Source organism: Dothidotthia symphoricarpi (genome assembly GCF_010015815.1).
Source record: "Dothidotthia symphoricarpi CBS 119687 unplaced genomic scaffold P153scaffold_1, whole genome shotgun sequence".
Lineage (NCBI taxonomy): Eukaryota > Fungi > Ascomycota > Dothideomycetes > Pleosporales > Dothidotthiaceae > Dothidotthia > Dothidotthia symphoricarpi.
In genome coordinates, this window is record NW_022985008.1 from 766,309 (window position 1) to 787,287 (window position 20,979).

At 53.3% G+C, this 20,979-nt stretch overlaps 10 protein-coding genes across 10 annotated transcripts; 6 read left to right on the forward strand and 4 right to left on the reverse strand.

Moving 5' to 3' along the window:
* The first annotated feature begins 82 nt into the window (after positions 1-82).
* P153DRAFT_362378 (uncharacterized protein) lies at positions 83-1,202 on the forward strand. The gene has a single exon (XM_033667120.1). The coding sequence runs from the start codon at positions 128-130 to the stop codon at positions 1,082-1,084; it is 957 nt and encodes a 318-aa protein (XP_033529015.1). The 5' UTR covers positions 83-127; the 3' UTR covers positions 1,085-1,202.
* A 677-nt stretch (positions 1,203-1,879) lies between these two features.
* P153DRAFT_362379 (uncharacterized protein) lies at positions 1,880-3,200 on the forward strand. The gene is made up of 4 exons (XM_033667121.1): positions 1,880-2,202; positions 2,309-2,334; positions 2,733-3,057; positions 3,106-3,200. Exons 1-4 carry the CDS (start codon positions 2,199-2,201, stop codon positions 3,180-3,182), a joined length of 432 nt encoding a protein of 143 aa, XP_033529016.1. The 5' UTR covers positions 1,880-2,198; the 3' UTR covers positions 3,183-3,200.
* Positions 2,988-4,659, forward strand: P153DRAFT_362380 (RNA-binding domain-containing protein). The gene is made up of 4 exons (XM_033667122.1): positions 2,988-3,057; positions 3,106-3,498; positions 3,560-4,214; positions 4,263-4,659. The coding sequence occupies exons 2-4, from the start codon at positions 3,301-3,303 to the stop codon at positions 4,394-4,396; spliced, it is 987 nt and encodes a 328-aa protein (XP_033529017.1). The 5' UTR covers positions 2,988-3,057; positions 3,106-3,300; the 3' UTR covers positions 4,397-4,659.
* Positions 4,660-4,728: 69 nt separating this feature from the next.
* Positions 4,729-5,791, reverse strand: P153DRAFT_278571 (solute carrier family 25 protein; the record flags this gene model as incomplete). The annotated part of the gene is made up of 3 exons (XM_033662960.1): positions 4,729-5,119; positions 5,187-5,517; positions 5,602-5,791. The coding sequence occupies 3 exons, from the start codon at positions 5,789-5,791 to the stop codon at positions 4,729-4,731; spliced, it is 912 nt and encodes a 303-aa protein (XP_033529018.1).
* Positions 5,792-6,771: 980 nt separating this feature from the next.
* On the forward strand, positions 6,772-8,715 carry P153DRAFT_279884 (uncharacterized protein; the record flags this gene model as incomplete). Its single annotated transcript, XM_033663047.1, has 3 exons — positions 6,772-7,065; positions 7,186-7,494; positions 7,525-8,715. The coding sequence occupies 3 exons, from the start codon at positions 6,772-6,774 to the stop codon at positions 8,713-8,715; spliced, it is 1,794 nt and encodes a 597-aa protein (XP_033529019.1).
* Positions 8,716-9,605: 890 nt separating this feature from the next.
* P153DRAFT_6471 (uncharacterized protein) lies at positions 9,606-10,647 on the reverse strand. The gene has a single exon (XM_033673322.1). It carries the CDS (start codon positions 10,398-10,400, stop codon positions 9,867-9,869), a length of 534 nt encoding a protein of 177 aa, XP_033529020.1. The 5' UTR covers positions 10,401-10,647; the 3' UTR covers positions 9,606-9,866.
* A 557-nt stretch (positions 10,648-11,204) lies between these two features.
* Positions 11,205-12,586, forward strand: P153DRAFT_279464 (aureobasidin resistance protein Aur1; the record flags this gene model as incomplete). Its single annotated transcript, XM_033663024.1, has 2 exons — positions 11,205-12,234; positions 12,282-12,586. The coding sequence occupies 2 exons, from the start codon at positions 11,205-11,207 to the stop codon at positions 12,584-12,586; spliced, it is 1,335 nt and encodes a 444-aa protein (XP_033529021.1).
* Positions 12,587-12,663: 77 nt separating this feature from the next.
* P153DRAFT_6579 (uncharacterized protein) lies at positions 12,664-13,239 on the reverse strand. Its single transcript, XM_033673324.1, has one exon. The coding sequence runs from the start codon at positions 13,070-13,072 to the stop codon at positions 12,764-12,766; it is 309 nt and encodes a 102-aa protein (XP_033529022.1). The 5' UTR covers positions 13,073-13,239; the 3' UTR covers positions 12,664-12,763.
* Positions 13,240-14,532: 1,293 nt separating this feature from the next.
* Positions 14,533-16,348, reverse strand: P153DRAFT_279991 (MFS general substrate transporter; the record flags this gene model as incomplete). The annotated part of the gene is made up of 2 exons (XM_033663054.1): positions 14,533-15,857; positions 15,991-16,348. The coding sequence occupies 2 exons, from the start codon at positions 16,346-16,348 to the stop codon at positions 14,533-14,535; spliced, it is 1,683 nt and encodes a 560-aa protein (XP_033529023.1).
* Positions 16,349-17,505: 1,157 nt separating this feature from the next.
* On the forward strand, positions 17,506-20,249 carry P153DRAFT_362389 (uncharacterized protein). Its single transcript, XM_033667123.1, has 2 exons — positions 17,506-17,876; positions 17,930-20,249. Exons 1-2 carry the CDS (start codon positions 17,532-17,534, stop codon positions 19,757-19,759), a joined length of 2,175 nt encoding a protein of 724 aa, XP_033529024.1. The 5' UTR covers positions 17,506-17,531; the 3' UTR covers positions 19,760-20,249.
* Positions 20,250-20,979: the final 730 nt, after the last annotated feature.

Sequence of the window (20,979 nt, forward strand, 5' to 3'; positions counted from 1 at the left end):
GGCTGGGTGCCTGTAAAATAAGGCTCACGAACTTTGGTCAACGAAGATCACCAAGTGACGTCATGAGGATTCAACATACACACGAAGATGCACTCCGCGAAGCTCAACAAACATGTAAGACGAAAATATGCAACACGAAATCACAAAAGCCGATGCAAACCTGGAAATCACGCTGATAGGCACTGGAACTATCGGCCTGTCGTTCGCAGCCTTTCATCTCCAACATCTCTCTGATGCCTCTCAGCTCACCATATACGACACAAGGCCAGATCTTGAGGCTTATGTCCAGGAAACCCTTCCGAAGTTCTTCGAAGGTCAAACCATACCCCTTTCCATCTCAGGGATTAATATTGCGACAACCCTCGAGGAAGCGGTGACCAGTGCCCATATTATCCAGGAATCTGGCCCCGAAAACCTACCAGTAAAACAAAAACTTTGGGCTGAAGTAGAGAATCACGCACCAAAAGATGCGTTGCTATGGAGCAGCACGAGCGGCATACCTGCCTCCCAACAAGCGCAGAATATGCAGGACAAGACACGGTTACTGGTCGTACATCCGTACAATCCACCACATATCATGCCTCTCCTCGAACTAGTACCCTCACCACAGACCTCTTCCTCGGTGATCACTCGGACGCAGGATTTCTGGAGAGCAAGAGGTCGTGTGCCAATACATATTAAGCAAGAGACAACAGGTTTTGTAGCCAACAGACTCGCCTTTGTCTTGCTCCGGGAAGCGATACACCTTGTTGACTCTGGAGTCGTGTCTGTGGCCGAGCTTGATCAAATCGTAGAGTCATCGATGGGACCCAGGTGGGCGGTGGCTGGCCCATTCAAGAGCTATCACGCAGGAGGAGGTCCAGCTGGGCTGGAAGGCTTCTTCAAAAACATTGGAGGCACAGTGCAGGAATGCTGGAGTGATGCTGGTAGTCTGAATGTGGGAGATGGATGGGAGGATAAAGTCTTTCGGCAAGCGAGAGAGACATATGGAGTGGTTGATGTCGGAGAACGTGATAGGATTACACGCCGAGTGCTGGAGGTGCTGAAGGAGGAGCAGAACTCAAGCAAGCAAAGGGTTCTTTGAGGATAGATAATTGTTAGCATAGTAGGTAGATCTCAGACGTCAGACTCGTTCTCGGGAACACATTTCGGCAAGTAGAACCTCCAAGTTTTGTGTAATATGAACCTGCTCAGATGCTGCAAGCAAACCAGCCACGATCTTGAACCACCGTATTTGGACCTCTGGTTTTTCTCCATGTGTGGCACAGCACGTAACATCCATACAAACTGCTAGTGGGGCTTCCCGGAACGTTCTTTCCGCATCGCCGATGTGATTCGGTGTATGTTTGCGGCGGACAAAATTTGACGTGTGTGTGGGGCGGGAGTCGATTCATGAAGTACAATAATGCGGGGGTGGGGCGATCATCGGTTGAGGTACAAGCAAGAAGAACGTTGGTGGTGTTATCTTAACTGGCCTTGAAATGCATCAATCGTTGTATCGTTGCAAATTCTAGCAAATAGCAAGGTGTATGGAGTACAGAACTGGTGATGCGGTTGAAGAACCAAATCAGGGTCCTCGACTTGAGCGAACTGGTAGTACAGGCTATGGATGTAACATGTCACGACTCCCCTGTTTGTTGATGTGACGGGAATTGATGAATTGGCCGCTGCGAACCAATACATTCATCACTCAACCATACCGGCGGCCATGCTGTGATAAAGCAGGAACAGCTAACGGACGGCTTGGGTTCCGCTTGCCCCACCCTGGAGGCGATCCACTCGATCAATTCACTGTCCAACAGGGTGTTCTGTTTGCTCGAGAAGGCAGGCGCTTTGCCCTTGGTCTGCAGGAGTATCGACACAGCCTGTCACCACGTCCACTCACCTTCGATCCTCGTACTTCTAGTAAGCTTACCTAGAGGCTTAATAACACAGAATCCCCGATCGGTGCTGCAACCTCACCCGTCAAACCTGCAGTGTTGAATCGTCGTCGCGCTCGCAGTGCTCACATACGCCTCGCGATTGGTTGACTGGCTCATTCGAGGGCTTCGAAGGCGTCATTAGAAGGCAGAAGGCAAAAGAAGCCTGCAATCTACTTCTGCAGCACTTGCATTCATTGTGCACAAGTGGTCCACCCACATCTTGCTCAGCTGCACAGCCAGGACCGGGCGACTACGGTAGCTACTTCTGTTCTCGCCATGGGTAAGTGCGACCTCGTGCCCCTCACTGTTTCCATATCTCGCGCCATACACGGTTCTCACCTCGCCTCAACATCTCTCCTGCTTCTTGCTGACCTCGACCACTCCAGACGACAACTACCGTTCAGACGAACAGGTAAGTGCAGCAGTCCCTCTTCAGCCTCCCCCATGCACCATGAGAGCAATGCGGGCAGCGAGCCACCCCCTCAAGCACGTATGAACAAGAGCATGGCGAGAGCAGTGTTGGGCATTGCTGGAGTTGTTCGCCAGGCTGCTGCACACTTCCACCAAGTTCCGTGAGTCGTGGTGGAGCACACGTGACATCTCGATTCGGGACATGCCACCGAGTGCCCCGACCTCTCGAACGCGCACCGACGCTACTTGCTCACCTCACCAGCTCCTCTCTCCATCACACGCGCGCGTTGGCAACAATTCGCATCAGCCCATTCTCTCTCTGTTTCTCGCTCTGCTTTTTGCTTAGACGTCGCTTGCACGTTCGACATCATGTCGTACGAACCTGACAATTATGATCAGCGCGACCGCTCACCCCGTCGACGATCCCGCTCACCGCGACGCTCTCGTCGTTCATATTCGCCTCGCAGCCGTTCGCGCAGTCGAGACGACTACCGCCGCAGCGAACGCCGTTCACGGTCGCCCAACAGTGGTGCGCAGGGCACAGGTGGATATCAATCGTCGTCTTACGGAGCTAGTCGCGGAGCACCGTCGTCGCGTCCCGTGGAAAACAAGGACAACATGATGCAGAGCATTCGGGACTCGTCGCAGCAGAACCGCCGCGTCTATGTCGGCAATCTGTCTTACGACGTCAAATGGCACCATCTGAAGGACTTCATGCGACAAGGTACGACTCAATTGCGCCGTGTAGAGGACGTGGCTAACGCGGTCGCAGCTGGTGAAGTTCTCTTCGCAGACGTGCTGTTGCTTCCGAACGGAATGTCGAAGGTAATGAAAAATGGCTGGTCTTGATCGTGAGAAGGATGGAGGTTGACTGGCTTTTGCTTGGGTGTAGGGCTGTGGCATCGTGGAGTATGCAACTCAGGAGCAGGCGCAGAACGCCGTGGCGACGCTCAGCAACCAGAATTTGATGGGACGACTCGTATACGTTCGCGAAGACCGAGAGGCCGAGCCTCGTTTCAGCAACCCCAGCACCTCGCGCGGAGGATTCGAAGGCGGAATGGGCGGCGGCCCTCGTGGCGGGTTTGGAGGGAACTTTGGCGGTCCCTATGGCGGCCCTCCTGGTGGAGGCGCTGCTGGAGGTGGCAGGCAGGTCTACGTCGCCAACGTTTGTACCCCGTTTCTTCTCTCTTCCATCTCAGCCGACGTTTGCTGACCAAATTTTGTAGCTCCCCTACAACGTTGGATGGCAAGACCTTAAGGATCTCTTCCGTCAAGCTGCGCACACCGGCTCCGTGCTGCGTGCGGACGTGCACATGGCTCCCGACGGTCGTCCCAAGGGCTCAGGTATCGTCGCATTCGAAACCGCCGACGACGCAAAGAACGCCATCAATCAGTTCAACGGCTATGAGTGGCAGGGTCGCAACCTTGAGGTCCGCGAAGATCGTTTTGCTGGTGCTCCCGCGTTTGGTGGTCGTGGCGGTTTCGGTGGTGGTTTCGGTGGACGAGGTGGCTTTGGCGCTCGCGGTGGGTTTGGTGGGCGCGGCGGCTTCGGAGGCGGCTTCGGCGGACGTGGTGGGTTTGGTGGAGGAGGCTTCGGTGGTGGACCGGGTGGCCCACCAGGCGCGGGTGCAGGCTTCGACTCCAACGGTCCCTCGAACCCACCCAACCCCTTCACGGACTTTGCTACTGGCGGTGGAGAGCCTAGCAACGTGATTCACGTGCGCAATCTGCCATGGTCGACAAGCAACGAAGATCTCGTGGAGCTCTTCACTACAATCGGCAAGGTCGAGCGCGCTGAAATCCAGTACGAACCCAACGGACGCTCTCGTGGCAGCGGTGTTGTCGAGTTTGAGAAGGCGACGGATGCGGACACAGCAATTTGTAAGTTTCTCGAGCCTGCGCGTGCGAGCAATTACTGACATGTGACAGCCAAATTCACCGGCTACCAATATGGTGGCAGACCTCTTGGGTTGGCATACGTCAAGTACACCAACCAGAGCAACGGCGATGCCATGGAGGGTACCGAGCACACGGGTGGCTTGACCCAGGATCAGATCATGTAAAGATGATCCAGGACTGAAGGCGTTTTCAAGTTTTTTCCACAGCTTAGTTGTGTCAGGGTCATGTTGCGCACATGTACAATTCCTCCGTGAAACTGGAATCTGGAGGAGCGGGATTTGCGCAACGAAGGAAATTGTCATGGAGGTCATCTGGCCTAAAAGTTTCCTATTGTAGTGTAAAAGGCGAGGTCTTGGAATTAATATGCGAGATCAAAAGGCAGCCAACATGAGACCCATGTTGATCGTGCACTCTATTCTAATATGCGTTGTTCACTTTGTATATTCCAGCCGTTTGCTAGGTTGATGACAAACTTCTATACATCCTCGCGTTATGCTCATGGCTGCTGGAGGAACCGCATCATCCACTCATACACAGCCCACTGCACAGCATTGACGACAAACGCACGTACACTGCATATCCCCAACCCGCGAAAGAAGACACCCGCCCCTTCGCTGCGGTACGCTTGCCGCGCAATCTCTATGGAACTCAGCCTTCTCCTCTGCGTTTCGGGACCCAGCAGCGCGTTCTGCTCGCCTCGCGCGGGAGGTTCTGCAGCATGCAAGACCTGAGTCTGGACTCTAGTCTTTACGACATCTAGCGGGAATATCGACGCCCAAGTGACGACGCCCGCGAACCCGCCGCATAGCAGGACTTTCATGGCGGCTTGTCTGTCGGTGTCGTCGGGAGAGCCGAGGGCGTGCTTACTCCATTCGTAGGACCAGAAACTGTGCGCGTCAGCGCCTGGGGCATACACGAGCGAGCCGAGCTAGCTAGCTAGCTAGAAAGACGTACTAGAATCCGTAGCCGACCGCATCTCGCACACTCGTTATCCCGCCGCCGTAGTACAGACCTCTAATTCCCTCGCGTCGCCAGGTGTCGCGCGCAATGGACCACGATGTCACGTTCTGCGCGGTGGAGACCTGGGCGCGGCATTTGATCAGCTCGGTGGGCGCGGAGACGACGAAGGAAGCGAGGCCGCCGGTTGCGCCTGCGAGCCAGATTTTGGCGTACGAGGGGTCCGGGGTGGGTGGCGCGGTGGAGGAGAGCAGCGCGAGGGTGCGGTTGTAGGTTACGAAGAGGAGGGCGTTGAGGGCGCCGTAGGTTATGATTGGCACGGTTGCGCCTGTGCTATGGGCGGGCTTGTTAGACGTTTGTTTTTTGTACGGCAGTCGTGTGGGTGTGCTGGGTGGTGCGCGGTGCTACTCACCCCTGACCAGCGTTCCCGCGCGGTCGAATTGGCCTCTGAAGGTGTTGCCGTGCGGTGCGGCGGTGGAGGTGGAGTCTACACTTCGTGCGTCACTCCCGGCTTGCAGGCGCGTCTTGACGAGGTCGAGCGGGTTGCCGATGATGATGCTGGCGGCGCCCGAGACGTAGCCCGCCCAGAAGTCGGCGGACATGTTGGAGAGACGACGAAGGTGGGGGGACAGGGGAGGAGAGCTGGGAGCTGGGAGGGGTGCATTGTGGTTGTGGGCTGGCGGCGGCGGATTGTGGGGCAGATGGATATGGTCCGAGGTTTGATGCGACGGCGGGAAGGCTGACGGTTACTTCCGTGAGATTGCCAGAGGACGAGGACGTGGACGTGGACGTGTATCTAGAGCCCTTCGTGACGCGGCAAGCTCCTTCACGTCCTTCGCCAACGAGAGCAAGCCAGCAGTTCGGGTGCAGGGCTTGGACGCATCATCCTTTCGTGACGCTCGCTGCAAGGTCCCGTGCCAGCGTTCTGCGAGATGTCGGGCCTCGCAGCGCTGTCATCGGGTGGCGTTGCCCATCACGACCAACCAGTCAATCAGCCGTCCGTGCACCCATCATTGACTCCTCGACCTTCTGCCCGCTGGTGGCGACCCCGCTACTACACAGCCCGACTACATACACCATTGTTCCCCTCACTCTCTTGTCTCATATCACTCTCTCTATTTGTTTCTGCAGCTTCATCCGAGCTTGGAGACATCGACATCGTTTGCTTGAGACCGTCGCCATCTACCATGAGCTTGCGAATTGAGCTACTGTTTCGAGATAAGTTACACGGTACGTAACACCTGCGCCTCCTCACATTGCTGGGGTTATCCACCTGTCAGCTGGCGTGGATAACTTCACATGTCTTATATCCCTCGCGTCTTGCTCCCCACAAGGCTGTAGCCGAAGGGCGACTGCAAACAGCCTCACGGTGAAGTGCGCATCGAGCTAACGATTGGGATAGCTACACCATTGCTCTAGCCTCCGCTCTTCAACACTCGTCTCCCTCGACTAGTAGTCGCAGCAGACTGAAGTACCCCAATACATATCCAATCATCTAGGTGAGTGGCAACGGGCCGTTCCATTCTTAGCTAGGCACTAATCGTACTCCAGGCATCACTACAGTAGCGACGTTTGTCCACAAATGCCTTCACAACCCCTCGAATCCGGCTGGAATTTCAGCTCCGTCATCAATCTGATAGACTCGGACACTCACGACATGGCCTCCCCGCCTCGAGAGTCGCGCTCTCCAGCTCCTGAATCTACGTCATACGGCAAGGGAGGAGGCATATCTCTGGGTAATTTCTCGAGACTGTTCGAAGACTTGGGTATCTCAAATGATGTGCCAGTTTCGATGGCTCCATTGCCGCCACTTGACCAAGATTCTGAACTGAGTAATTCCTCCGATGATGCTCTCCCGCAGAAACCAACACTTGATGTCAAATCTCCGGTCAAGGTTCAAATTGCGCCAGAGGCCTCGAAAGCAAACAGCGCCAGTCGTCAGGCTTTCCAGCGTGCGGCGTCTACACCAAATGTGAAGTCGACTACAAAACCCAAGAGCTTTGCGCTGGCTGCTCCCGTGTTGCTCCGAGCGCCATTTTCTGACGATGCGCAAGCTGGCTTGACCAAAAAGCAGCGTCGGAAAGCTCGCAGGCAAGCTGAGAAGGAAGAGGAAGAGCATGAATTAGCCAAGAAAGCACTCAAAGACAGGCGAAAGCTGCGAGAGGAACTCGAGGCTCTTGCCGAAACGTCGACTCAGAGTGACGAGGCCACCCATACACCATCAAAATCACATCGGACTCGATCTAATGTCGGCACAAAGATCATTTCCTCTGTAGCAGCTCCAGCTGTTCAGAAGTCTGTGGTTGTAGAACCAAAACTTCCCATAATTCAGGAGCCTGTCGCTATGCCATCACAGCCTCCGACGACTCCCAACCGCCCTCAGCGTCCTGCTCTTGGCCAGCATTTGAGTTCTACTGCGCGACCAATTACACCTCAGCCTCAAACTGTTGGTAAACCTGTACAATCTACGGCAAGGTTTGGCACACCTACTTCATTCCAATATGGGAGCGACCATGGTCTCGTGCCGCGGACTGTTCAACCTGTTACTGTACCACGCCCTTCTCGACCTGATACTGTTGCACGGAAGTCCGCTCCAGCAGTACAGCGTTGCGAAGCGCGCCCGGCCCCATCAACGCCGATGCCTCTTACAGCTGCGCCTCCTGTCTTTGCGACACCAACCAGTCGACCAGGAACAGTAACCATACGGTCACAAGTGGATCGCCACTTCAACCTCTTCCATAAGCTTCTCAACTATTTCCCGGACGACGCCCGGTGGGTTGTTGCTCCGAGGCAGTTGGTCAACGAGAAGAGCACGGCTGAAGGCCTGCACATATTTGTTGATGTTTCGAACATCATGATTGGTTTTAGGGACAACCTTCGAAGCCAAGGAATCTTCCAGCCTTACGACATGTCTTTCGATAGCTTGGCCTTGTTGATGGAAAGGCGTCGACCGGTAGCGAAGCGTATTCTTGCTGGATCTCACCGCGAAGCCAACCCGCTGGCGCACATGAAAAAACTCGTCGACACTTCCAAGGCTGTCGGATACGAGAACAATGTGATTGAGCAGGTCTATATCTCACGCGAACCATCGGATAAGAAGAAATTCTTTGACGATGTGAAGAAAATGGGTTGGAATCGAGCTACCGAGAAACATTCTGGCAGCGGCAGTGGCAGCGACTCTGAAACGGGTGTGCCTGCGCCGGCGAAGACTCCTTCAGCTCCGAAATGGGTTGAACAGGGAGTGGACGAGCTTCTTCATCTGAAGATGTGCCAGAGTATTATCGATACCGAGTCGCCCAGCACCATTGTTCTCGCGACTGGCGATGGCAACGTTGCCGAGATGTCGGACGGCTTTCTCGCACATGTGGAGCGTGCGCTGAAGAACGGGTGGAAGGTTGAGTTGGTCAGCTGGAGACAGCAGACCAACGGTGGATACAAGAACAAGAAGTTTCGCACAAAGTGGGCCGAGCAGTTCCGGATTATTGAGCTCGATGACTTTTTGGAGGATCTGATTGATACGCCTTAGGATGGTATGGGACGTTGTTGGCTGGATCTTTCACTTGAGGAGATGGCATACGTTTAGGGTTGTTTGTACAGTTTTAGCAGTTCAATATTTTCTTTTTCGAGCGTTGTGAAGGGTGTTGGAAGTATTCGGACTTGAGGTTAGTGTTTGGTGGTCAGGTACGGAAGGGTTTGTTTGCATGGCTAGCGTCGACGTCTTGCATGGGCAAGAGTGTCAACATCAGCATTAGCATCAGCGTGTGGAGTTTATCGTTCAATCAAGACAATTCTGCTTGAATATTTTATTTGGTACAAGTGTATTTCCAATTTACCAAACAATCAGAAATACACGACATTGAACGCTACCACAACATCACACGCGCACAAACACACAAAAGTAAACATCACGACACCCGGTACAACAAGCAACAATACCAGTACCAGGATGCGAAAACACGACACACGAAACAACACGAAGGCCAGACTCAACTCAACTGACCCGACCCATCCGACCGTTTCGCCCCCCCCGATCCCGCCACGATCTGCCAGCTCAGTTGCGCTCAGCTCAGCTCTCAGTCGAATCCGACTCAACTCAGCACATACCCGTCCGCGAACAGAGCATCGGGTTTCCCCTGCGTACGTAATACGCGCATGAGCTGCAGCTGAGGCTGAGGTGAAGGAAAGAAAGATGTGGCTTTTTGTGAAACGCGAAGAAATAGCTGAGAGTTTATTATTGTGTGATGATTAAGTTTGCTTGTTAGTTTGTTGGCTTTGTTTACGTGTGTGTGTTTCTAGTGCTGGGATGGGATGCGTTGTACGAAAGTCTAATGTTTTGTTCAAAATGGCGATTTACAGGAGGAGATTGATGTCAACTGTCAGTAGGTACATTTGGTAGGGATGTCAATGCTACCTCAAACCTGTGCCAAGACGAGGAAAGTTTGATTCGTGAGATTGCGATGAACAGGAGTTGACTATCCTTTCAATGGGGTTGGTGCTGGTTTGGTTTGGTTTATTGGATAAGGTATGGTATGGTATGGTATGGTATGGCCAGATCTTTCTGCGTGGAAAAGATCTCGCCATACGGAGCGAATCCATCTCGCATGTTTATCCCCAACCGGAGCATTTTTTTTTTCTCAGGCAAATCAAACAATGCAGCGCGTCGGTCATTTTAATACTTCATTTTACACTGCACACGTGTATTTTTTTCGTCCGAAAAAGATGCGTGGTCATCTTTTTTATCCCGCGCGCGCGCGTGAGCGTGATATGATGGGAAAACGAGGCTGCTTGTTGGGAGATTGCGCACGTCCTGGGTCTGCGAATCGCCTTGTAGGGTTTTACCTGCCTTTGCTTTGCGCTGCTTTGTAAGACAAGGCAAGGCAAGGCAAGGCACGGGAAGGATAAGGACATTTGGTGTGCCAAGCACGCGAGTGGGAAAGAGAGTAGAGTCACGGATGTCCGGATCCTGCGGGTTGCCGAGCGCTTATTCTGACCACGAGGGCCCAACCCAAGCCAGGCTGGAGGGTCGCGTTGCTGAGGGGATGCGATTGGTCGGTGCGTATTTTTCTTTGGTGCGTTGGGAACGGTTGATCGGAGTCGGAGACATGCAGGACGGAGGGCCGAGTGGGAAAGGTTAGGCGGGAAGGCAGAGTGGGAATGGCATGTTAGGCGGGCCGTGTTTCGGTGTGCGGTGAGGCTGCGTTTGTGAGACATTGGTCGTGCTGGTGCTTAGGGCAGGTACGTGGATGCTGCGGCGAGGCTGATCTGACGTGATCTTCTCAACTTGAACATATGACAGGGCACGATTTTGCAGGGTGGTGATGAGCGTCATGGATGGAGGAGTGAATGAATGGTGCTCGTCGGCCTGCATGTTGGCGCGATGCGATGTGGTAGCTGTATGTTGATGTCATGACGAGCTAGGGTCGTGTCTACTGCCGCCGATGCATCACGATCCGGCCGGTGGGAGACAAAGATTTTTGCACTTGGGACGGACGGGTTGCCGGACGAAGCGGTGCTTACATAGCGTTCACGTTGACTTGTCACGATGAACAGACGAAGAGACGAAGAGACGACGAGACGAAGAGCTCATGCAGTAGAGGGAGTGCCTGAGGCAGCCACGACTGTTTCCAGGCATTCCAGGCAGCCATGAAACGCTCAAGTCCAACACAGTCACACAAAGCGTTGGCGCTGGCGTCGAGGGAGCATTCATGCACGCGGTCAAGGATCGCATAGCGTCTGCGTCAGGGTTGCAGCCAAACGAGATTGTGTCGACGTGCGCCTTGCTCGTTGCAGCCAAGCGCCTCTGCCATTTGCAAGCGGTGCGATGCAGGCCTCAGCATCCGGAAGCTTCCACTGTCGCTCTCATAATCCGCCCTCGTCCCTCTCTTGCTGCTGCTGCTCTCTCCAACCGTCCACGGCCAGCTGGTCCTCTCTCCCCGCCCGCCACACTTGGAAGCCAGCAGTCGCCCGTGTCTCGTCGGCGCCGCCTCCCCCGACCGCCCTCGCACCCATCCCGCCATGGCGAACAAAAGCTACCTCGCCTTCCTCGACACGTCCAGCAGCGACATGCTCGCCCGCTCCAAGGTGCCCGGGCTCTCGGCCCTGCCCAGCTTCATCCCCCACCGCGTGCGCCGCAAGTGGCGGGCCACCAAGTCGCGCATCCGCAGCCGCCAGTCGCCCACGTCATCCATCGCCTCGCTCGAGACGTCGTGGTCGCCCTCGGACACGCTGCGCTCGCTGCGCACCCACCCGTGGTCCATATACGACGCCCAGTACCTGTTCCTGGGCATCGTCGTCATCTTCTCGCTGTCGGTGAGCGAGGCGCCAGGGCCCTTTGCCAAGACGTTCGCCGCCGCCGTGCTGATGACGGGCCTGTGTCTGCCCATCACCCGCCAGTTCCTGCTCCCATTGCTCCCCACCCTGACATGGCTATACCTATTCTCAAGCTGCAAGTACATCTCGCCCGAACACCGCCCCGCCATCTGGGTCCGCGTCCTGCCCGCCCTGGAAAACATCCTCTACGGCGCAAACTTGAGCAACATCCTATCCGCCCACAAGCACACCGTCCTCGACATCCTTGCCTGGATCCCCTACGGAATCGTCCACTACGTCTCGCCAGTCATCGTCAGCGGATGCATGTTCATCTGGGCTCCACCTGGCACCCTCCCTATCTGGGCACGGGCCTTTGGATACATGAACATCACGGCTGTCCTCATTCAGATTGTCTTCCCATGTTCTCCTCCGTGGTACGAGAACTCATACGGCCTGGCACCAGCAAACTACTCCATCATAGGAGACCCTGCAGGGTTATCGGCCATTGACAAGCTGTTCGGCCTGGATCTATACGCCTCCACATTCCATGCCTCCCCCATGGTGTTTGGCGCATTCCCCTCTCTACACTCTGGCTGGGCTACCCTCGAGACGCTGTTTATGGGACACGTCTTCCCCAGGCTCTTCCCCGTGTACGTTTTCTACACCATGTGGCTGTGGTGGTCCACAATGTACTTCTCGCACCACTACGCTGTAGATCTGGTTGCTGGCAGTCTGCGTAAGTTTCTCCAATACCATGACACAACTTTTGCTAACATTACCTAGTTGCTGGAATCTGTTACTTCTTCAGCCGTGCCAACTTCCTCCCCCGCCCGCAAGCCGACAAGGAGTTCCGCTGGGACTACGATTACGTTGAGGTTGGCGACCCTGCCGACGGCGCTGGTTACCACATGCTCGACATCTACGAGGAATTCCAACCCCACTCCGACTCGGACGACTGGGCCAGCGGCTCCTCCTCATCCTACTCAACCGGCGGCAGAAGCCCCATCGGCGAACGCTCCCCCACCGACGATACGCACAGCCTCTGGGACGGCGACACTGTTGCATCAGATACTGAGACGTCCCGGTAACACGCGGCTTACCACCTTATCGACCTCATTGCTCCTCATACTACTTATTCCCTAAGATCGCACACCACCCACATTTCCCGGTGTGATGACCTTGACGATTAATGCATTCCATGGAGTTTTATCATTTGCTCAGCATTTTACAGCGAATCTCATCGTTTGATGACGGGCGGCATATAGTTAACGGCGCGTCGTAAAGAGCACAGGCGGAGGGGGTGGGGGCAAGGCTTGCTTTATCCTGGATTCCCACCACCACCACCACTTTGACATGTCTTTCTTGTGGAATTTCCCCATGGCCAAACCAACCCAACCAATCACCCGTTTTTTAGTATTAGTTTTATTGTTCGCTGTTGTTCTTCTTCTTCTTTTGCTTTTTTTTATAGATACCCAAGTCGTTCGCTTCGGTTTACAAGTGGAGATGGAAATGGGAAATAAGAGGGGGGGGGGGGTTTTAGAAGTATTCGTTCTGGAAAAATGTGCTTGGGACATTCGCTTGGGACGTCAGCCCCAGGTTTGGGTTCTTTGATGCCTGCTTTGGGCCGGCTGGCTTACCTGTTGGGATGGAGGATTGGAGGGAGGGGGCTGATATGTGTTGCCATGATTGGATGGAATGTTTTGATTGGGATTTGGACGAAGCCTGACGTGGGGTCACCTCCCACGTGAAGGTGGCTTATTATTGTAATGCTTAATGGAACCATTCTGGATGGTCGTACATGTCACATCGCCTGGCTTTCTGTGTGTGTGAGATGGTGTGTGTAGTGGGTTGTTCGTGACTCTACCAGATGATGGCACGCAGTCCTTGTGTACGTTGACTGACTGCATGTATGTATGTACGTACCTATCCAAAATATACTTCCATGTCCTTCCACAGATACATAACTACATATTCACACAACGCTTTGTACATCCACAGACGGCAAGTGGGAATAGAATTATATGTAGGCTATATGCTATATGCCACATGTACACAAATGAACAAGACTTACATGCGTCAAATATATGTAGGAAAAGAAGCTACGAACAGGACGGGTGGGTTAGATGTGTACACTCAACCCCCCAAAAATAACACAGTGGTCTGTGTGTATTTGTTGAAGGTTTTGGCGTGGTTTGGCTCTGTTCTCGATTTCATGTTCGATCGAGAGGCTACTTGTCTGCGCAGCGGATAATGCGAGCATGTCCTGTTTGAATGGCGGGATGGTGGGGGGTGAAGGGTGGTTCTTGGATGAATGGACTGTTTGATTGATGGGTGTTTATTCTCTACATACATAAGTGGCTGATACTACTCAGGGGTGAAGGAACATGAGAGTATATTGGTTATCGAGACTCAAACGCTCCGTTTATCTCCCTCTCCACACACGCGAAAACACACTCATCATCACCGGGGCGTAGAAATCTTTTCGCTGTTCTTTTGAACATGTATTGGTTAGTGTTAAGTAACCTTGCTAGCTGGTACGAGGGCAGTGCTCTGCACGTTACTGACGGCGGTACATCTCTAGGGATACAGGCTGATGGTGTGGTGCATCGAGTGGCTTTGTGTCGGGAACTTGAGGCTTTGTGTCGGGAACTTGAGGCTTTGTGGATGATTTAGTATCACTTGTTGGAGATGAGAGTCTCTTGGTGATGGGGTATGCTAGGTTGGCTAGTTTGATGTGATGCCATGTTCTTCTTGTTTCCTTACCATCTCATTCTTTTCTTTCTTGTGATCTTGTACTAGCCTGGTATGTAACTGTGACGGTCTTCCGCCCGCTTAAGACTGTTTGTGCTTTCAAGATGGCGAGGTAGAGAGATAATCAATGCTAAGGGGATTCGAGGTGTAGGTCATGAAAGTGAAGACGACTACAAGCATTTCCGAGTAGAAACGGTTTAAACAAGACAAATATGTCATATTCTTCAACATTATCTAGCTTCCTCACACATTACTGCATCCAAATCATAAAACGTCTCCTTATCTAAGCACCCTGCTTCTCCTCCGTCCCCTTATTCTCCTCATCCTCACTATACGCATAGTGCGACTTAGCCCTAATACTCGCACCAAAGAAGTAAAACAGGAACGGAATCCCACAGCACGCCAGCGCAATAAAAGCCAGCAGCGAACTAGCCCACTGGTATCCCAAGCGGTCGTACATCTGGTTCGTGAACAGCACGACACTCGCGCCCCAAAAGCTGCGTAGGAAAGTTTTGGCCGCCAGTGCGGATGCGGCTTGGTGCTGGTACGAGTCGACGAGGTAGTTGTTCGCTGCGTTGTACAGGAAGATGAAACCGAATCCTACGGGGAGACCACCCATCATGGGCCCCGCCCAGTGTACATCCGGGTACGATGACCATGCGAAGATGAAAAGTCCGATTGGGATGAACCAGCAGGAGGCCATCATGGGGATGAGGCGTGTTTCGGCTGGTGGGTGGCCGTTGTGCTTGGCTACGAGGGTGAGGTAGTGCTTGTTGATGAGTGGGGAGCATGCGGCGCTGAGCAAAACTCCGACGATTAGGGGTATGAACATCAGACCAGTTGTACTGGCAGAGAAACCTTTGCCTTTCTGGTACACGATGGGGTACGCAACGAAGAACATATAGAGTAAACCGTAGAGTACGCTCATGTAAAGCGAGATAAAAAATACGATCAGCTCTTGGAAAAGCAGCTGGAATGGTCGGAGGAGGAAAAGCATCAGTCGCTGACTAAACGGCCGTAGATCGAGATCTTGCTCCGTGACATATTTATCGTCGCCGGTTTCCTTTCGTAGTTTCTTGGCTCGTTGTGCGAGGAGTTGGGGCGTGTAGGTCTCTGGAACGGTGAAGGTGATAAGGAACCAGACGATGGCGCTCAGGATGAGTTGGATCCAGTACAACCAACGCCAGCCGGCAGCATCGCCGAGAAACCCACCGACGAGAGGACCAACTCCAGGGCCGATGAATGGCGCTGCAGAGAAAGCTGCCATGGGGACGCCGCGCTCTTCGTTCTTCCACAGGTCTGAAAGTGTTCCACCGACGAGAGACATTGGCGCGCTGAAGGCTACACCAGCGATGAAGCGGGTTACGAGGAGAGTTCCGATATTTTTCGCGAGGGCTCCTGGTATGGTGAAGATGACGGCAAGGAGCAACGTGCTCGCGTATATTTTTCTGCGCCCCCAGATTTCGCTGAATGGAGCAAAGACCATTGGACCAACACCGAAGCCGACGACAAACAATGTAATCGTGAGCAGTGCGACTTCTTCACTGACGTTAAACTCTTCAGAGACACCTTCGAGGTCGGCCGTGATGACGGAGGAGTTGAAAGCAACTGTATTCAGGTTAGCGCGTGCAATTTGACAGAACACCATAACTTCGATGACACTCAGACGCCTCGAAACTCCAACTGAGTTTAGACAGCTCCCTGGATGCCTTAGGAATATGTATTGATAGTTGAGACATACCAACGAAACATGTAAGTGCCACAACCATTGTACACCACCATTTCTTAGCCTTCGACCAATTCTTTGGGTTCTCTGGGTCATCGATCTTCCAAGTAACTAGCTCATGTCGTTCGATCTGACCCGTGGCGTTGGTTCGAATTCGCGCTATATGGCCATCGATGGTTTCCTCTGTGTATTCGTTGAGGTTGGCATCGTTGCTTAGTGTTCGGTATGGAAGGTTGACCACATCTTCTCCGTCGTGTGTAGGTTCGCGTCGAATAGCATGGAATTTTTCAGGTTCGACATGTGTAACTTCTGAAGCGCTGTCGTCTGGGTGTGGTAATGTGGGGTGTGATGGTCGAGCAAAGTCCCTCGACATGGGAGGTTGTGTGATTGACTCTTCAGCCATGAGGTCGGTATTTAGGGTATACGACCCTTATCAATTAGAACTCTCTTAAGTGTTTTGTGAAGACAAGGAGTTCCGATCAGGATAAATCGAAAGGATAATGGATTGCTGGATGCAGCGAACGCCCTGGATACTGTGGACTGCATTCTGGGCGACCCGCGCCCATGTTTATATACAGCATGCGATCGGCGAGATCTTGGGCCCAACACGATTGATGGGCAGCAAGCAAGATTCAACGGAGTTGGCTCGGATTATTCTAAACGGTGAGTGTTCAGTCGACTGAAGAGTTCGTGGGTTGAAGATAGTGGCGTGCTCGAGCGATTCAGGAAAGGTGGACCTTCGGGGATCACTCGGAACTAGAGTTCACGAGAACACGCACACCAACAACTTGGCGAGAACTCTTCAACAGTCGCCCCGCTGTTGTCCAAGGAATCTTGAGTCATACGTCGTATAGATCAGAGATGTGATTTGAGGCTCTCTGCTGTTGCATGAAGGTTGCCGTCACTGGACCAGATTTCCTCTTTCGCTTGATAGATGGTAAAGATGAAGGAGAGATGATGTCAGAACTCGATAGATAGACATCAGGGGTAGTGATAATTCGTGCGGGGTGACTCAGCAGCTTGAGACATGTTTTCAACCATCGTGGTTGGTTTTAAGGTTTTTTTCCGTTGCAGGCCTCTTCAAGGTTGTTGTCTAGTTTTCATCTATGCTGCGATCAGATGTAAGAGACTAGATGTCTCATTACAGTCTATCAAGCCATGTGTTGAGTTGTTCTGCACGAATTGCTAGATATCGTCTAGCCTTGACGCGAGACCTTCTCAGACATGGCTGGGTGTGCTGGGTCATGTGCTCGGACTCATGCGTGCTGAGCACTATGGAGTATGTAGTACGCTGATGAAAACTCAACTGTATGAACTCACGACAAGGTATGGAACGATGGAAGTGACAGAGAACTTGGCCGTTGGTTTGTAAGTCTTCGACACGGAGCTCGATTGGGAATCGAAGGCTGGAGCCGCAGTGCTAGGTAATCAAGCTTTCTTAGCGCGGTGCTAGTGACGGCTCTTCCAACCGCGGATCACCGGAGACTAGAACCCTGCATGGCAGTGGGGAAACTCTTTCCAACCTCGACCTCCAAGCTTTACGACGCGACGCGATCATGGACGACCACCAAAAGTCGCAGCAGCACTCGCATGCCACGCCCACCTTTATGCACGACACGCCGCCGCGGTCCGATGTCGACGAGATTCTGCGACGGAAACGTAAGGCGCGGGAGTACAAGGCCTGCTACCCGTGCAGGCAGCGCAAGGTCAAATGCGACCAGACAGTGCCCTGCAAGACATGCGTCGTCCGCGAGCATCCTGAGCTCTGCTCCTACCACCCTCCGAGCGAGTCACACCCACCCGCGAAACGGATAAGCATGGGCATGGGGCTGGGGAACGGACACGACTTCAACAACGGCCTGGTGCACATACACGGTGGCACCGTCACCCTGCCGCGGGAGGTGCGCATCCATGTCGTCGTGTGGGAGAGTGGGACTGGTGCTGACTACAGCAGGACTGGGAGCGCATTTGCGACAAACTGCAGCAGGCTGAAAAGTCGCTTGGCGAGCTGAAGAACTCCATCAGCAGCGTCTCCGAGGTGGCCCCGCCCATCAACGGCTACGATCCCGCCATGTCTACGCCACTCGCCGCCGTCGCGCCCATGGATGGCGAGCAGAGCCACGTCCGGACCCAGGGCATTCACACACGCAACGACATCACAGGCCAGACAATACACATCGGACCCAGTTCGGTGCCCGCGCTCGTCATGGCGCTGGGGCGAGGAGACACACAGTGGGCGCCTGGTGTGCAAGATATGCTGGGCAAGAAGAGCATGCTGCCCATTTTTGGACTGGACAACGAGAGCGCCACCTACCCCTTCGTCGACCTCTGGGGGCTCCCTCACGGCTCAATACTGCGCGCTAATGAACTCGCCAACGCGCTGCCTAGCGACTCGGAGTGTTTAAGTTTTTTCCGCTGCTACCGCGAAACCGCCCATGTTGTGTATCCCGCCGTCTCTGACATTGAAGGCATCGAGTCGGATCTCCTGCTGTTTTTGATCAATCGAGCGAGCGCACAGGGGACCAACGGCATCACAGACCAGCAGATCTATGGCAAGGATTTCCATTGGATAGGGCTTGTTTTTGCAGTCCTGGCGTCAGGATGTCAATGTTCAACGTTGTCGAGGAGAGAGAGGGAGCTGACTTCGCAGGTTTACATTTGTTGCAGCTTCGAATGCCTGCGCTTCACAAATTTCCTCTCACTCGCCAACATCGAAAACATCCAAACGCTTCTGATTCTCGGAAACGTCATTTCTAACAACATGAATGCTGGTGTTGCTTGGAGTTTAATGGGCCTCACAGTCCGCCTCTCACAGACTCTGGGACTCCATCGTATGTGTCCTCCATCTATGCCCGTACAGCAGAGAGTGTCTCGAAGCAAAGTGTGGTGGGCACTGCTATGGCAGGATTCGTTATTATCCGTCTCCTACGACAGGGCATCTTCAACAACCACTATCGATCATACCGTTCCCCTGAGTCAGCACACAGCACCAGGAACGAGAACATATGTTGAGAGCATGTACCGCCTTTGCAAAGTTGGACTAGACATCGTTCGTGAGCGCCAGCGACCGCAGAACTCCCACGACGCCTTGATCAGGATCACAGAACACCGACAGGAACTTCAAGAGATCATGGTTGATGCAGCCGACTATCTAAAAGACTCGCGACGCTGTCGTTCGATGCGAGATCAGCTCGAACACTGGGCGTTATACCTACACATCTCATACATCACATCAGAGCTCTGCCGACCCGCGATCAGCCCCAGCACCGTAGGCCTCGATCTGTCCAAAACGCTGAAAAAGACATGCATCGACAGCCTCACCAACACAGTCGAAGCCTTCCTCGGCCTGCAGAACATGACACCCTTCGCCACGCGCTCCTGGGCCGCCGTGCACCGCTCCCTCAGTTCCGCCCTCCTCCTCGGCATCATCGGCGAGCAAAATCGCAACGAGCGAGCACGCAATCTGCTGCAGAATATGATCCAAGTCCTCGGCGACTTCACAAAGGACGTCGACCCTGCTGAGCTCGCTTCCCCTATTACACGTTCCGTTTCGGCTCTCGAACGCCTGCTCAAACTCACGTCCTCGGGCGATCGCAGGATGAGCGAAACGGGCTCGCAGGCTTCGCCTACTATGCATACTTTTACCGTTGAGGATATCAACCAGGCGCTTAACAACGGCGATGGGGGTATACTCTCGCAGTCGCCGCTGCTGGGTCTGGATCTGGAGTCGTCTCCGTATGCGCTGATGGAGTCTATTGTGTGGGGTGCGCAGAAGGCTCCTTGAAAGGGGAACTGATTGCGCAGGCGATACGAGATTAGAGAATGTAGTCTGTGTGGACTGCGCGCAGAGCTGGCCTTCGCGACATGATGTTGTTATCGAATGTCGAGATATCGGGACACCGTCAGGACGGTCGCATACACACCTATCATCAACATGTTGGTGAGAAGATTGGTAGTGCTTGGCTCCTATATACGACATGAGTCAATGGAGTATAACCGCGACTACACATGTGCGGTGCGCAGGCACGAGCAAGCACGTGCCTGCCGCTATCGCAGAACATACACATAGAGACGCAGAATTAGACAGGGGCCTCACGGAAGAAGGTGCCATGCATATATTAGCGCCGCGGTAGGATACTTGCCGGCCAGCAACTTTTTACGCGAACGGCGGGTGTGTAGCAATGAGCACATTATTAGAAGATAGAAGAGAGTGGGTTGTAGGTAGTAGAATAGCGCTAGACTTTACGAACAACTAATGGAAATGTTACGAACCCTTCTTCTCGACTCCTTTCCAGCACTTCCACCTTTTACGTTCAATTGAGAGGGCACTACGATATTTTCTGCACATAAGCGCGATGAACTAGGCGGGCACTATTCGATGGAGTCAGAATTTTATTCAGTGGAGTGATACCTGATACATACGGAGGCTCTGGGCCTATCTTACGTGCTATGCAACCATATAATTGACAGTCCAACCTTCACATGAACCTAACTGTGTACCCTTCCAGTACACACACTAAGCTTTTCCAAGACCTATACATATAAACCGTCTTGTAGTATGAAATTATTTATCAAGATTTACCCCAACAACAAGACATGCAGTAAAGACCAAGCTGTCTACGCGCTAAAGTACCGTGAAACAATCCTAATCAAGTGATTTCTGAGAAACTATCGATCGTGGGCGGATTTTAGAGGCCTCTGTTACACAACAGGCCCCGCAAGGTCCCGTATCAGACATCGCTCCGCCTGATAGTGACTGCGATAAACTACGCGAATCAATACAAACGTTTATAGGATTTTGGCTGTGGCTTGGTTCCTTCTGGTTTTTAGAGATGACCGACATCTGGGAAGTGGGAGGGTTGAATGGATCACAGGGATGAACTGGATTGGTCATAAGTGCTATGAACACGAGATGCTGTTTTTTTGCTAGACGAGGTGTCAGATAATGTTTTCGAAAAAAGAGACCAGATGAGCAACCATTCAAAGTACGTGGAAGTGGTATAG